This window comes from Rhinatrema bivittatum, chromosome 11, assembly GCF_901001135.1.
Source record: "Rhinatrema bivittatum chromosome 11, aRhiBiv1.1, whole genome shotgun sequence".
In the NCBI taxonomy this organism is placed as follows: domain Eukaryota; kingdom Metazoa; phylum Chordata; class Amphibia; order Gymnophiona; family Rhinatrematidae; genus Rhinatrema; species Rhinatrema bivittatum.
Window position 1 is genome coordinate 86,163,596 of NC_042625.1, and position 12,875 is coordinate 86,176,470.

General features: G+C 42.2%; 1 protein-coding gene and 1 long non-coding RNA gene across 3 annotated transcripts in view; one reads left to right on the forward strand and one right to left on the reverse strand.

Moving 5' to 3' along the window:
- LOC115100941 lies at positions 1 to 2,291 on the reverse strand. 2 transcript variants are annotated; one of them, XR_003859220.1, is made up of 4 exons: positions 1,804 to 2,291; positions 1,261 to 1,379; positions 216 to 371; positions 7 to 119 (listed from the first exon to the last, which is right to left on the reverse strand). It is a non-coding gene; the product is annotated as an uncharacterized LOC115100941 (long non-coding RNA). The 2 variants fall into 2 exon arrangements; XR_003859221.1 differs by lacking the exon at positions 216 to 371 and having other exon boundaries at positions 1 to 119; positions 1,804 to 2,286.
- The window catches only part of YTHDF2 (YTH N6-methyladenosine RNA binding protein 2), a 27,708-nt gene continuing 17,085 nt past the window's right edge, over positions 2,253 to 12,875 (forward strand). The window contains exons 1-4 of the mRNA XM_029620047.1: positions 2,253 to 2,683; positions 2,958 to 2,982; positions 5,367 to 5,446; positions 8,799 to 10,382. Of these exons, the coding sequence (XP_029475907.1) occupies positions 2,657 to 2,683; positions 2,958 to 2,982; positions 5,367 to 5,446; positions 8,799 to 10,382 (1,716 nt within the window). The 5' untranslated portion in view covers positions 2,253 to 2,656. The remainder of the gene's footprint in view (positions 2,684 to 2,957; positions 2,983 to 5,366; positions 5,447 to 8,798; positions 10,383 to 12,875) is intronic.

The following is a 12,875-nucleotide window of genomic DNA, read 5'->3' on the forward strand; positions in this document are numbered from 1 at the left end:
GTTAAAAACAATAATTTATTTACACTGATGCAAAATCTCCTATCACAAAGAAATCACAGTAACATCTTCATGGAGGAACATTTTTTGGGATCAGACCACTGCATCTTCTGATCAGGATCCTAAAAGGTAAATTCAAAATAATCTAGGATTGTAAGACATTTCCAGTGTGAAATTATCAGACTCTGGAACTGACAGGAATGGACTTAACAAGATACCTGGGGCTTTCACCATCGGCTATAAAATTCCACTGAAGGTCACCTGATCACTCTATCACATCCAAGCAAGCCCCTTTCTCTTCTCAGTCTCATTGGAAAGCATTTTATGATTCACTTGTATTTTCTGGCAAAATCTCTTGCTAATTCCTTCTGTGTCTGAGGAAGGAAACATCACTTCTTTAAAGCTAGTCAAATGTAGTGTGTCCCATTATAAAGGTAGCACCTTAATTTTATTTTTGTTTGTTAACCTTTTGCGTGAACTAATGCAGCATTCTACTTTACTTACAGATATGATACCCCTATGGGACTACCTTCTGTTATAGATATGTAGCCTTGCACAATAGTGCCATGTACTCTCAAGTATTGTTTGGCAATCTTGCTGCTCTCTATGTACATTTAAGCCCTTGTTGATCATCAAGTGAGACCCCTGCTTTGTGTTAGTGTAGCAACTCATCCAGGGGTTGCTGTGAGGAGTTGGCATTAGGAATCTGAAGAGCCAGCACCAGTTAGGATAAAGCTTCTGTATTTCACCAGGGAAAGATCCTGCTCCTTTGCTTACTCTTCGGTTTTGGGCCTACTACAGAAGCCACCTCTAGGAGGGACATGCAGACAGCCCTTTGAGAAGTTCTCCCAGCAAGGTTTTTCACCATACTGGGACTGGACTGGGTAAGTTCCAAACTTTAATGTTAACTGAGGTGATTTGACTGGGAAAAGTGAGAAACTTGTCATAGGCTCATGGGAATCTGGACTTTACCCTACATAACTGCCATGCCTTCTAGCTAGGACTCTGCCCTCAGCATTTTATTGGGCTTTCGTAACTTGCTCTTGGTGGAAGTTTGCTGCTGCTGCTGTTTTCCAGTACAAATGGGTAGCGTAGCTTTACTACAATGTGGACGTTGTAACTGGACTTAGGATTCTCTCTGCTCCTGTAAATAAGTCAAGCCTTATTGGAACCACCACCTCTGCCATCAGCATGAAGTGGGACCAGTTCACGAGTATTTGGTACCTAAAGCTTCAGTCATACATCCCCCTACCCTCAACTTACCTACAGCTCCAGCACAGCGCTCCCTTCTTTGGCAGTATTGGCTTTCTCTCTCTGGGCCTTGTGTTGTGGGATTTTGCTGTCCCCAAAATTTTGGTGCTTGAGGTGATTATTTCGTTTTCCTAATGGAAACACCAAATTAATTGCATGGGAGTTGATTCCTTAGTGAAGAGAGGTGTCCCTTAACGAAAAATGCCCACTCTTACCCAATGGAGCTGGGGCAGCCTTCTGCAGGGATGCCTTTACAGTGGTGGCCCGCTGCACCGTCTATTCCACCGCACACTAATTTGAACCCAGAACTCCAGTCTATGACTCCCCTACCCTAAAGAAGTGTTACACATTTTGCGATATAATTACACTTTCTTCTGTCGGTGGGTGTCTAATTTTTCCACATCTCTGTCTCATAGTAAATGACGGCACATAAAGACCAAACTGGTCCATATAGTTTGTCCAACCAGCTATTCATGGTTGTAACTGCCGCTCCCTGCAGGTTACCCATATTCAGATTCAGAAGTTACCGCATTTTGTACAGCGCTGCATAAATACCTCCGTCGGCACGCCATATATATACGAAGTGTTCCCAAGGAGTCTGAGCATCAGTGCCATAAGGCAGCCAGACCAATTTTACACGCAGTAGCCACTAATGGCTCTTTCAGTCCTGGCACTTAAAAAAAAATCACATCTTCAAACAGATGGAGTTCTTCCTTTGTGCAGATCACAGAGCATGGTGCGCTGTGCCGAAGCAGATTACTAACGCGTCTCGGAGACAGCCAAAACTTTTCAAGCCATAACGGGAAGGTACAGGTCGTTCCCCCTCCTCGGCTGCAGGGGTCGCTGCCGGCCGCCTGCCAGCTCTGGGGTAGCGGTGGTTGCGGTGGGGAGCCCGACAATTCAGCCCGTAAGAGAAAAGGGAGATCGAGAGTCCGTCTCTATGGTAACATCTCTCCACCTCCGCTTTCCAGCGAGCGCGGCGCCTGCGTCATCCTTCCGTCTTTCCCCCCGCCCCACCTCCTTCTTGGATGCGTGAACGCGCACCTTCCATCTTGAGCGCTTCCCCCCTCCCGTGCGCGCGCGCGCCACAGGCAGCGAGCGAACAAGCGAACGAGAGGGAGCTAGAGCGCCGCTTTCTTCCTCGCCGAGCGCGACCGCCGATCGTCCGCCCGCTCCCCCTCCCCCTCCCAGTAACCGCAAAGCCCGGAGCCAGCGCGGCCGCTGCCCTCAGGAGCCACCGGAGCGGGCCCCATCCCCTCCCCGCCACTCTCGGACGCTACCTCCACCATACCCTCAGCCTGTGACCGGAGCACTCTCGCCCTCCCCCACCTCTTTGCTTGCCTCCCACCCCCAACCCGCTTAAGACGCACCATCATCACTATTTCCCTCCCCCGGAGACGGACGCGCCATGTCGGCCAGCAGCCTCCTGGAACAGGTATGACCAGAACATCACCCGCCGCCCTCCTACCCTCCACCGGTACCGCTGCCCCCCCCGGCCCCTGGCTTTGTGTGAGCGAAGGAGGAGGAAGGAGCCGCGCTAGGCCGCGGCGCTGCCTCTCTCCCTCCCTTATTGATCACCCGCCGCCTCGGGCCTGGCCTCGTTGCTTTCTTCGCAGTCTCTAACTTTCTCCCTTTTTTTTTTTCTTTCCCTCTCCTCCATTTTTTTTTTCCCTTTCGTCATGGATCCGCCTGTGACCGACACGCTGCAGAGACCGAAAGGCCAAGGAAACAAAGGTAAGAGTTGAATGCGCCTTCCTGGCTTCTCCCTCCCCTCCTTCCCATGTGTCTGTTGCTGCTGTTGGGCTACAGGGCCTGTCCAGGAGGAGCCAGGCCTCCATCTCCTCGTTTTCTTGTTAGACGTGCTGGGCTCCTCTCCACGAGGAGATGGTGGTGGGCGAAGAAGGGCCTTTTACGGTCACAGGGGAAATCCAAAGCCAGGAACTTGCGGTTCTGTTTCTTCTCGCTGCTGTTTCCTCCATCAGCCCAAGACCAGGAAGAGCTTTCTCCAAACGTAGGGCCTTCTGCGACGTCTTTAAGCATTTAGGAAGGCGAGATTAGGAACGTTATAACCAAGGAAAAGAGGAGCTACTCTATAAATTCCTGAAAAATATAATTCTTATTTTGGGGGGAGGCGCAAAGGAATTATTTCTAATCGTGCGTGGGAAATTTTTATATTCTGTTCTCTAGTGCATAAGAAGCTTTGTAAGTGAGAGGGAAAAAGCTTTATTTCTTATTAATAATTTAATAATTCAGTCTGGGAAAGAGTCCTATTCCTCAGACAAGGAGTTTATCTTCTTGAAACTTACATTTTATTGTTTTAAACTCCTAGCTAGCAGGAAGTAGAGCAAATTAATAAAGATGCTTCTAAAACATGGATTAAAGACTAAAAACCCGAAGTAACCATATCTTTTGTGGCTTTGTCTTTACAAAAGGGCGAAAGTCTGTTATAAGCTGTAATTATGATTGTGGTAACAGAGAACCTGTGGAAGGAGGAAAGGGAAAATCAGATTACTACTCTAAGGATTCTCTGAAGTAGCTGGTGAAAGATTTACAAGCTGAGAGAAGTAGGAAAGGCCTAGTTTTTTATTTTTAGATTTTCTTCCATGCATGTACAGGAAGAGGGAGGTATAAGAGGAAAAGGCTAAATTACACATTTTCTCTCAAATTTAGAATAATTTTTTAACCCATATTCTCATGTACCTTATACTCAGGTAAAGAAATTCTAAGTGTAGTCTTCAAGCTACCAATTTTCCTTTTTTTTTTTTTGTCTCTTCTCCTTCTTTGTGTTTAGATTGTATTTAGTGGTGAACTATATTTTTCCAATATTTTTACTTCTATGCTCTTGGGAAAAATCTTTACTTTCCACTAAAGTTCTATAGTCAGATTTGTGTGATGCCTGCATGGAGTTCTGATAAGGGTAAAAATCTTTTTGTTAATTTTGGTTCTTAAATACCAGAAGTGGTTAAATAGCTTTAATTTTTTGAATATGTAAAGCTGTATATCTATTTAGGAATGAAATTTAAAATAATAAAAAAGACCTTTCTGTTTTTGGGGTGTGTTGGCCTGGCAATTTCCTCTTCTTTTGGGGTTCTCAGTCAGAACCAGCTTCTTTTGGGCTATGGTACCATGAGCCTTCACTCACAACTAATTGGGATTCCCCCCCATTTTTTTATAAACTGCTGCCTGGCTATTGCAATAAACAGTAACAAAGGTATTGCACCATCAACTACTGCAGGAGCAATGCTTGGCCTGGGTCACAAACAAAAGCTCCTTTCAAAGCCCAGCAAACATGGATTCTTAAGTCTGGCCACTAGGTGTCACTATTCTGCAATGACTTGGACTCCCTCCATGGCATCCTCAGTCCTAGCATCATACTCAGGTCTTCTGAATGGCAAGGTGCAGTACTTGCCACTTGAGCTACCAGTAACCCTGATAAAGAATTATCTAAAATTTTGATTGCAAAATTCTCATTTGTTACGCAATGATACTGAGAGAACATCTACTTTAATATGGAATGAGGATTTCAACTGCACAATAAAAGTGAAATTGAAGTTTGCATCTTATAGTTTTTTTGTTCATTTTATTCTCCTATGATTCTTGAGTGCATTTTTCAAGCACAAGATTGAAATGGGAAAATTCATGTTTAGTTGTAACCAAGTCATTTGTTTAACAAGGTATTTTAATCTCATATTTAATATACTGCCATTCCCAAAGGCTTAAGGTGAGTATGAAACATGAAGTGAATATACAATGAAGATTAATATAATAATGTCTTATGTTAGACATTTTATTAGCCTTGTTGGACTTTGATAAATTTTAATTCGACATCAAAGTAATAAGACATATCCCTATATGTGTCTGCTGATGATGCATCATGCAGATAAGACAAAGTAAGCATGTAGACACTTCTTGTTTCACTCCTTCCACATATTCTCAGCAAGCATGAGAACTTGAGAATGGCAGCTAGATACAAGCCTGTAAAATGTTTTAGGCTGTTTCTGTATACTGCCCTTGTGTTTACCAATACCACAGATAACTTTCCAAATATTGTATTTTTAGACATACACAAGAATGACTGATAAGATTATTTTTCTCATGCTTAAAAATTTTGTCCTCAGTGCAAAATGGAGCTGTGCATCAGAAAGACTCCTTGAATGATGATGATTTTGAGCCATACCTGAGCACTCAGGCCCGACAGGTGAGTGATGATAAAATACCTGCTTCATAGAGCCAACAGGCCAGTCTGCAGGAATGAATGAAGTAAATAATGGTAGGAGACTTTGGAAAGAACTGGTTTGATGTGTTTTCCATAACCTAGCTTCTTCTGTACCTGGAGATGAGTTTTAAGGTAAAACTGTGCAATTGGTTTCCTCTTTGTTTACTGACAATGATCCAATCATGACTCACCTCCTTTTCTCACCTAATTATTGTAGCTAGAAATGTTGGCTTCCTGGCATAGGCAGGGAGTGAAAAACATGCAATTTCCTGTTCTCCAAATAGTTTCCATTTCTATTAGATTTTTTTTTAATGGTAAGTCGCTATCCTATAATTCCTTAGTTAGGAATAGAAATATAGTTAGAAAACTTAAGCACCAGTCCAGAACATTTTAGGAGTTGGGGAGAAAAGATTTTCCCCTTTTTTTTTTTTTTCTTTAACTTTTTTCTTACTTTTGTTTCTTTAGGTTTTGTCCAGTTTTTTAACTTTTCTGATTTTTAGGTGCCAATTTTTAGATTACTAAGAATTTTCCAGCCCTGTATCCTGGCATGTTCTTTAGTAGTGGCAATATAGTGGACATAGCATTCCTTTTCCTTTTTAAAATTTTCAGTAAACTCAATACAACTAGTGTGTTTTTTAGTTTGTTTTTCAGTTAATCTTCATTATTTTCCTTTTGGGGTTTATACATTTTCAGTATAGCAGAACACAGATTAAGTCTTTGTGGATTTCTTTATTTAAGTATTTTTATATACTGGGGCACGTTGGGAACATCGCCTCAGTTTATAGGTAACAAAACACAGCTCCAGGCTTTACAATAAACACAGAGGGTAGCAGCAAACTGAATAACCATGTAATAAAAGCGTGAGGTTCACGCAGGGGAGGGAGAAAACGTGTCGAAGCAACAGGCTTTACTGGTATTAAATAAAACTGAGTGGTTTGAAGAATCTTTTTTTTTTGTGTGTGTGTGTAAACTGAATACTGAAACAGACATTTTCTGTTTGGGTAGGGCTGTGTTTCATTGTCTACATGATTCTTGCCACCTTCTTCATGGGACATGTTATGCCACAGTAGTAAATGTATGCGATAAATCTAGCAAATTGCATCTCGGCCTTGCAAAGGTCAATAATAGATGTTTTTTAGAATGAGGCTTGCACTGTGTAACCAAAGGAAGCTCTGTTTGGTAGTATGAAATGTCAGATAACAGGCTAACTCCCATTCTGCATCTTATACCACTGAAAGAGAAAGTAGGCTGTCTAGAGAATTTGCCAAAACAATACAGGGTCACAACTATAAGAGATGATATGAGACTTAAGCACCTTAATATGTATATCCTACATCAGTATCTGAGTTTTCAGGATATCCACAGAGAATATGCATGAGAGATTTCTATGCCCTGCCTCCATAATATACAAATCTCTCTCGTGCATATTCATTATGGATATCCTGAAAATCTGACTGGCTAGGGTCTGCCTGAGGACCAGCTTGAGAGAAACCATCTGAGAGGCGAGGAGAGTATGCTGGAGACACTCAAATATGTCAAAGATATATCTGGCACAAAAATAAACCATTTTCAGAGGAAAGACTGCTATAGAACAAGAAGTGACGGTATAAAGTTCCACATCTCCCCCACCCTTTTGGTCTGTCAGTTTATCCTTCTCTTTGAATCTATTTCTGTTGGGGCTTCAGTGCCATGAGTCATTTGCAACAACCCTGGATTTTATTCCCTTCCAAGTGTATACACCTCTGCCATTAGGTGTCACCATTGCATAATGACTGGGATGCCTCCCCCATCCCTTTCTCACTGCCTGGAGAGGTGGAGGTTGTGAACATTTCTCTGCAGCCTGTCCAAGGTTTCAGGAATACAGGTCTTCCTGCATGACAGCACTGAGCATTGCCACAAAGATTAACTATCACAGGGGTGGCCAACAGTCCTCAAGAGCCACAAACCTACATGGTTTTCAGGCTATTCATAATGAACATGCATGAGATATTGCATACAAGGAGGGCAGTGCATACAAATCTAACCTATGTATATTCATTTTGGATAGCCTGAAAACCAGGTTGGTTTGTGGCTCGAGTGCCAGAGCTGGGCAACCCTGAACTATCAAATCTTGGCGTGATTAGTGGGCTTTATTTTCCTTCTACACCTCCAAACATTTGCTTAAAGGAAAATATGGAATAGGGAAGAGAATGTCCATTCCTTTCCAACAATATGCTATGATGAGTCCAGTGTATGCAAATGTATTTTTCTTTAAAACAAAAATCCAGTAATCATTCAAAGAACTTCTACAAGAGCTTTTTTTCATATTTAGGTGGCCTTAAAAATAAGGGTTCCATGGCATAAACCAAAGTACTGCACAAAATAAGGAACAAAAATTGCGTTGCCTGTTTGTCCAAACTTGGAAACATTCAAATATGTGCATGTGTAGCTTGTGCATGGAAAAATGTTCTGTTTATAGCAGACACATCAGTGAATGTGGTGGCAAGAAGCATAACTCAATAAGTAAATAAGCAAAGGGGCCGAGTAGACGTAGTCTCGGGTACTTAATTCTGGATGCTCTGGAGAAACATGGGGGTTAGTATGTGCGTTTTAAGGTTGAAAGTAGCAAAACAATTTGGTTGTAGTTTAAAGACTATGGTTGATGCTGAATAATCACACAGTTTTCAGTTTTGGTACCAAAAAGGAAAATGCTTAGCCACTAGCCAAATCAAATCCAGTGGCAGGCAGCAATGATCCACATGACCAGATCTGTGAAGGGATCTTTTAATCTTTACCAAGGTGTAAAAAGTCGATATGTGCGCTACAGTAAGTGAAAAATAACATTACTGATACTTCAATAACTTTCTATGGAATTGTATGTGCACAAAACTTAAATTAACCTTGACTAATGCAAACATCCTTGATCCTCTGTATAGAAATATTAAGCAACGCATCCGCATTTCAGCTACAGTAAAGCAGCCACAATGGAACTTATACCTTACTTGTGTTGGGAGGGTGAAGCAGTTTTCCTGAGAGCATTCACAAGTAGCAGATTTATTTACTTACTTTTAATAACCTTTAAATGTAAAAACATCAATGTGAATTGTTAGTATTGTGGAATGGTTTTCTCTTGGCTGGGGGCTGTGCTTCATGCTTGAACTTTGCACTCACCTTATTCTGCTCCTTTCCCCAGGAAGGTTTTCTTTTAAAGGGGTCTCATTTTTCATAGGATAACTTGCATTTCAAATCAGTCATTTACAAGTCCACTCTTTGAATATATTTGAACTTTTGGATATTTTATCCTAGAGCATGACAATTACTTTCTTATTAATTATACTCTTTTCATGCTTTGCAGAGTAATGCATATACTGCAATGTCTGACTCCTACTTGCCAAGTTACTACAGTCCATCCATTGGATTCTCCTACTCCTTAAGCGAGGCTGCCTGGTCCACAGGTGGTGACCCACCTATGCCCTACTTGACCTCTTATGGACAGCTAAGCAATGGTGAACCTCATTTCCTTCCCGATGCAATGTTTGGTCAGCCTGGGACCTTGGGCAGCACTCCTTTTCTTGGCCAGCATGGCTTCAACTTCTTTCCAAGTGGGATTGACTTTTCAGCCTGGGGGACTAACAGTTCTCAGGGACAGTCCACCCAGAGCTCTGGATATAGCAGCAATTATGCATATGCTCCCAGCTCCTTGGGTGGGGCCATGATTGATGGACAGTCTGCCTTTGCCAATGAAACTCTCAACAAGGCTCCTGGCATGAATACTATTGACCAGGGAATGGCAGCACTTAAACTTGGGAGCTCTGATGTATCCAACAATGTCCCAAAGGTGGTTGGCTCTGCGGTTGGTAGTGGATCTATGCCTAGTAATATTGTGGCTTCCAGCACTTTGCCCCCAGCCACGATTGCTCCTCCGAAGCCGGCGTCTTGGGCAGATATTGCAAGCAAACCAGCAAAGCAGCAGCCTAAGCTGAAGACCAAGAATGGTATTGCTGGTTCTAGTCTACCACCACCAATAAAACACAACATGGATATTGGAACTTGGGATAACAAAGGGCCTGTGGCTAAAGCCCCGCCCCATACTTTAGTTCAAAATGTGGGTCAGCAACCAACCCAACTCTCCCCGCAAGCAGTGGGCCCACAGATGAGCAATAGTCAGCCCGTGCAACAGGTCTCTACAGGGCAGCAGCAGCAACCGCTGCCCCCTCCTCCACCACAGCCATCCCAGCTGCCAGTGCAACAGCAGCAGGCTCAGCCCACCCGTTGGGTGGCTCCTCGTAACCGTGGCAATGGGTTTGGGCAGAATGGCGTGGATGGTAACGGGGTGGGACCGTCTCAGCCCAGTTCCAATTCTGTTCCTTCTGAGCCACACCCTGTCTTGGAGAAGCTGAGGTCCATTAACAATTACAACCCGAAAGATTTTGATTGGAACCCGAAACATGGGCGTGTGTTCATCATCAAGAGCTACTCGGAGGATGACATCCACCGCTCCATTAAGTACAACATCTGGTGCAGCACAGAGCACGGCAATAAGAGACTGGATGCGGCCTACCGCTCAATGAACGGGAAGGGTCCCGTGTACTTACTGTTCAGCGTCAATGGCAGCGGTCACTTCTGCGGTGTGGCAGAAATGAGATCTGCCGTGGACTACAACACGTGTGCTGGCGTGTGGTCCCAGGACAAGTGGAAGGGACGTTTCGACGTCAGGTGGATTTTTGTGAAAGACGTTCCCAATAGCCAGCTGCGACACATCCGCCTAGAGAATAACGAGAACAAACCGGTGACCAACTCCAGGGACACTCAGGAGGTGCCTCTGGAAAAGGGCAAGCAGGTGCTGAAAATAATTGCCAGCTATAAGCACACCACCTCTATCTTTGACGACTTCTCACACTATGAGAAACGCCAGGAAGAGGAGGACAATGTCAAAAAGGTAACTTGTGCCCTTACGTGAAACCTACTGTGAAGTCCTTTTCAGGTCTTCAGTGTGTTCTGCTCTGGTATCTAGGGCTTGTTTACACAGGTTGTTTGATAAAACTAAGGTGTTGTGCAGTGAAATTTGGGAAGCTCATTACATAATGGGGTAAAGTGAAAGGATTTCCCATTGTAATTTAGATATGTTTGTTCATAAGGAATGTAACAATTTGCCTTCCAAAACTTATGCTGACCCTCATCACAAAGTACCCAGTGCTACTGTGCTGCAGCTTTTCTAATAGATATACAGGGGTGGAAATGGCAATCACAATTTTAAGAGCTAGTGAAATGTTTTCATACCTTTTCATGTTTGTAGCTAAATTGCTTGGCTCTTCCCTTATTTAGCCTTATTTTTTATTTGCTGTTTAGAATTTTATATATCTTTAGCTTTTTTTTTTTCCTCCCCCCCTCTGAATTTTAGACACCCAGGTAGCCTGTCTTCCAGGAGTTTTTCCAACTCTGCGTATAAGCTTTTTTTTTTTTTTTTTTGGAGCTATGGCACTATGAACCTTCATTCACTTCTCCCCCCCCCCCCCCCCCCCCAACCTTAATCCAGCCACTGTAACCAGGAGCCATAGACTATCATTTTCTCCAGAATATGGACCCAGGCTCTGGCTTCTAGATATCACTGCTGAGCAGGGTGTACATTCATTTGTGTCAGTTTTATGCATGTAAGTATTTTACGTGCAGAAAATCAATTTTATACATGGTAGTATGGTTTTGGTGTACATAAGTAATGTACCAAATGCGATGAAAGAGAAGACAAAAGTCCCAAATAAAATTGTTTCTGTTCGCACCCCTGTCCCAAAGAATTGTGAGCACTGCCTGTGTAGCAACCCCATCTGGCCTGAAGAGTTAGTCTTAACCCAGGAATCCAAACTTATGCAGATGGCGGTGCTTAGTACTTATAAGAAACTAAAGATAGATATGCAGTGAGAAGCCAACAATGCATCTATATTCAAACAGATACAAATATACATCAAGGTGATACTTAAAATATATTATCAGCACTTGTCAATGAACCACTGGGCCAGTCCACCATAGCTATATTTTGCTTTAATTTTGTGTCCATTGTTTGAATCAGAAGTACTTAGCTATAGCTCTCAATATCAACTTGGCTGTGTTTTTTTTCATTTGATCTTATTCCTAGGTAGTCCCTTTTTTCCCCTTTATCCACTGAATTAAGGTTCTCCTTAAGGCCATATTGTTTTAAATTCCTTCTCTGAATGTATACTTAATTTCAAGTTGTGTGTATCAATCCATAGCTTGCTGTGGGGGTTTTGATCAATTATAGTGGCATCCAGTTTACTGGTCATAATGGTGAGATTTGCTAAACAGGAGTGCTGAAAAGCTTTCATTACTAATTTCTCTAAGGATGAAATAAGTCATGATCTACAACTTAATTTTTTTAAGTCAAAACCATGTGCATGATATTGTACTTCCTGACCCGGAATGATTGTCAGGCACTGCATGTTAATGTCTGTTAAAGCAATTTTGCAAGTACAGGTCTTCACTTCTGAACTGAAATTTATGGAAAGTTTGTTAAATACAGAGTAAAGCATATTAAAAGCTTAAATATGAAGGTGATCTAAAAGAAAAACAGTTGAAAAAAAATGGACTTGTTAAAATCCCTAGAAGTATCTTTTTGGAATGTTATGTAACTTGGATTATTTTTATTTTCTCTTAACCTATACCTTGCATTTGTTGTCCCTTACTTTGGAGCAAGAAAGGGAATCCGCTTTGATAGCTTCTTAAGAGGTTGCAGTTATTAACATTTGATTGGTGGGTAATCTGTTACTTCAAAAGTGATCAAGTGGACCAATGCACCTAGGTTGTATAATTGGATAAAACCCTTGATAACATGGGGTGGGATTAAATAAATAGTCTTGAACAGTGTGACAGAAATCCAATAAGCATCATAACATTTGTGTGTGCCAGAAGTTTTCATCAGTAAGTAGCCAAATGACCACAAAGGAGAGTTGTGCTGCTTTGGCCTTGTCCCTTCATCCCTGTTGTGTGATCTGGGTCAGTTGCCTACAATTGCTCCTATGCAGGGAATGAGTTTAATAACTTGAGCTCTTCACCTTGGGAGTAGTTTTTCTTGGTTTACTGTTTTTCAAAGTATGCAATTGGGCATTTATTTTGCTCTTTTATTCACCACTTGTGATGGAGTCTGTTTTTCCTTGGGTAATTTTTGTTTGTGCCTTCAAAATTTGGCAAGATTAAAAAAAAAAAAAAAAAAAAAAAAGGGGGGGGGGTTTAAGTTGCATACTTCTAAAACGTTTTTAAGCATCTCTGATGTCGTCTTAGAAATAGCCTCATGTACCTTAGTGCCAGAGATCAACTCTTCAAATTGTAAATTTAGCCATTTCTGTGTAGCCCATAGCTGATCCAGATTGTATTAAAAATGAAGCCAAGCTGTGTCCAGCTAAGAAACCTGGTTCTTGGCAGT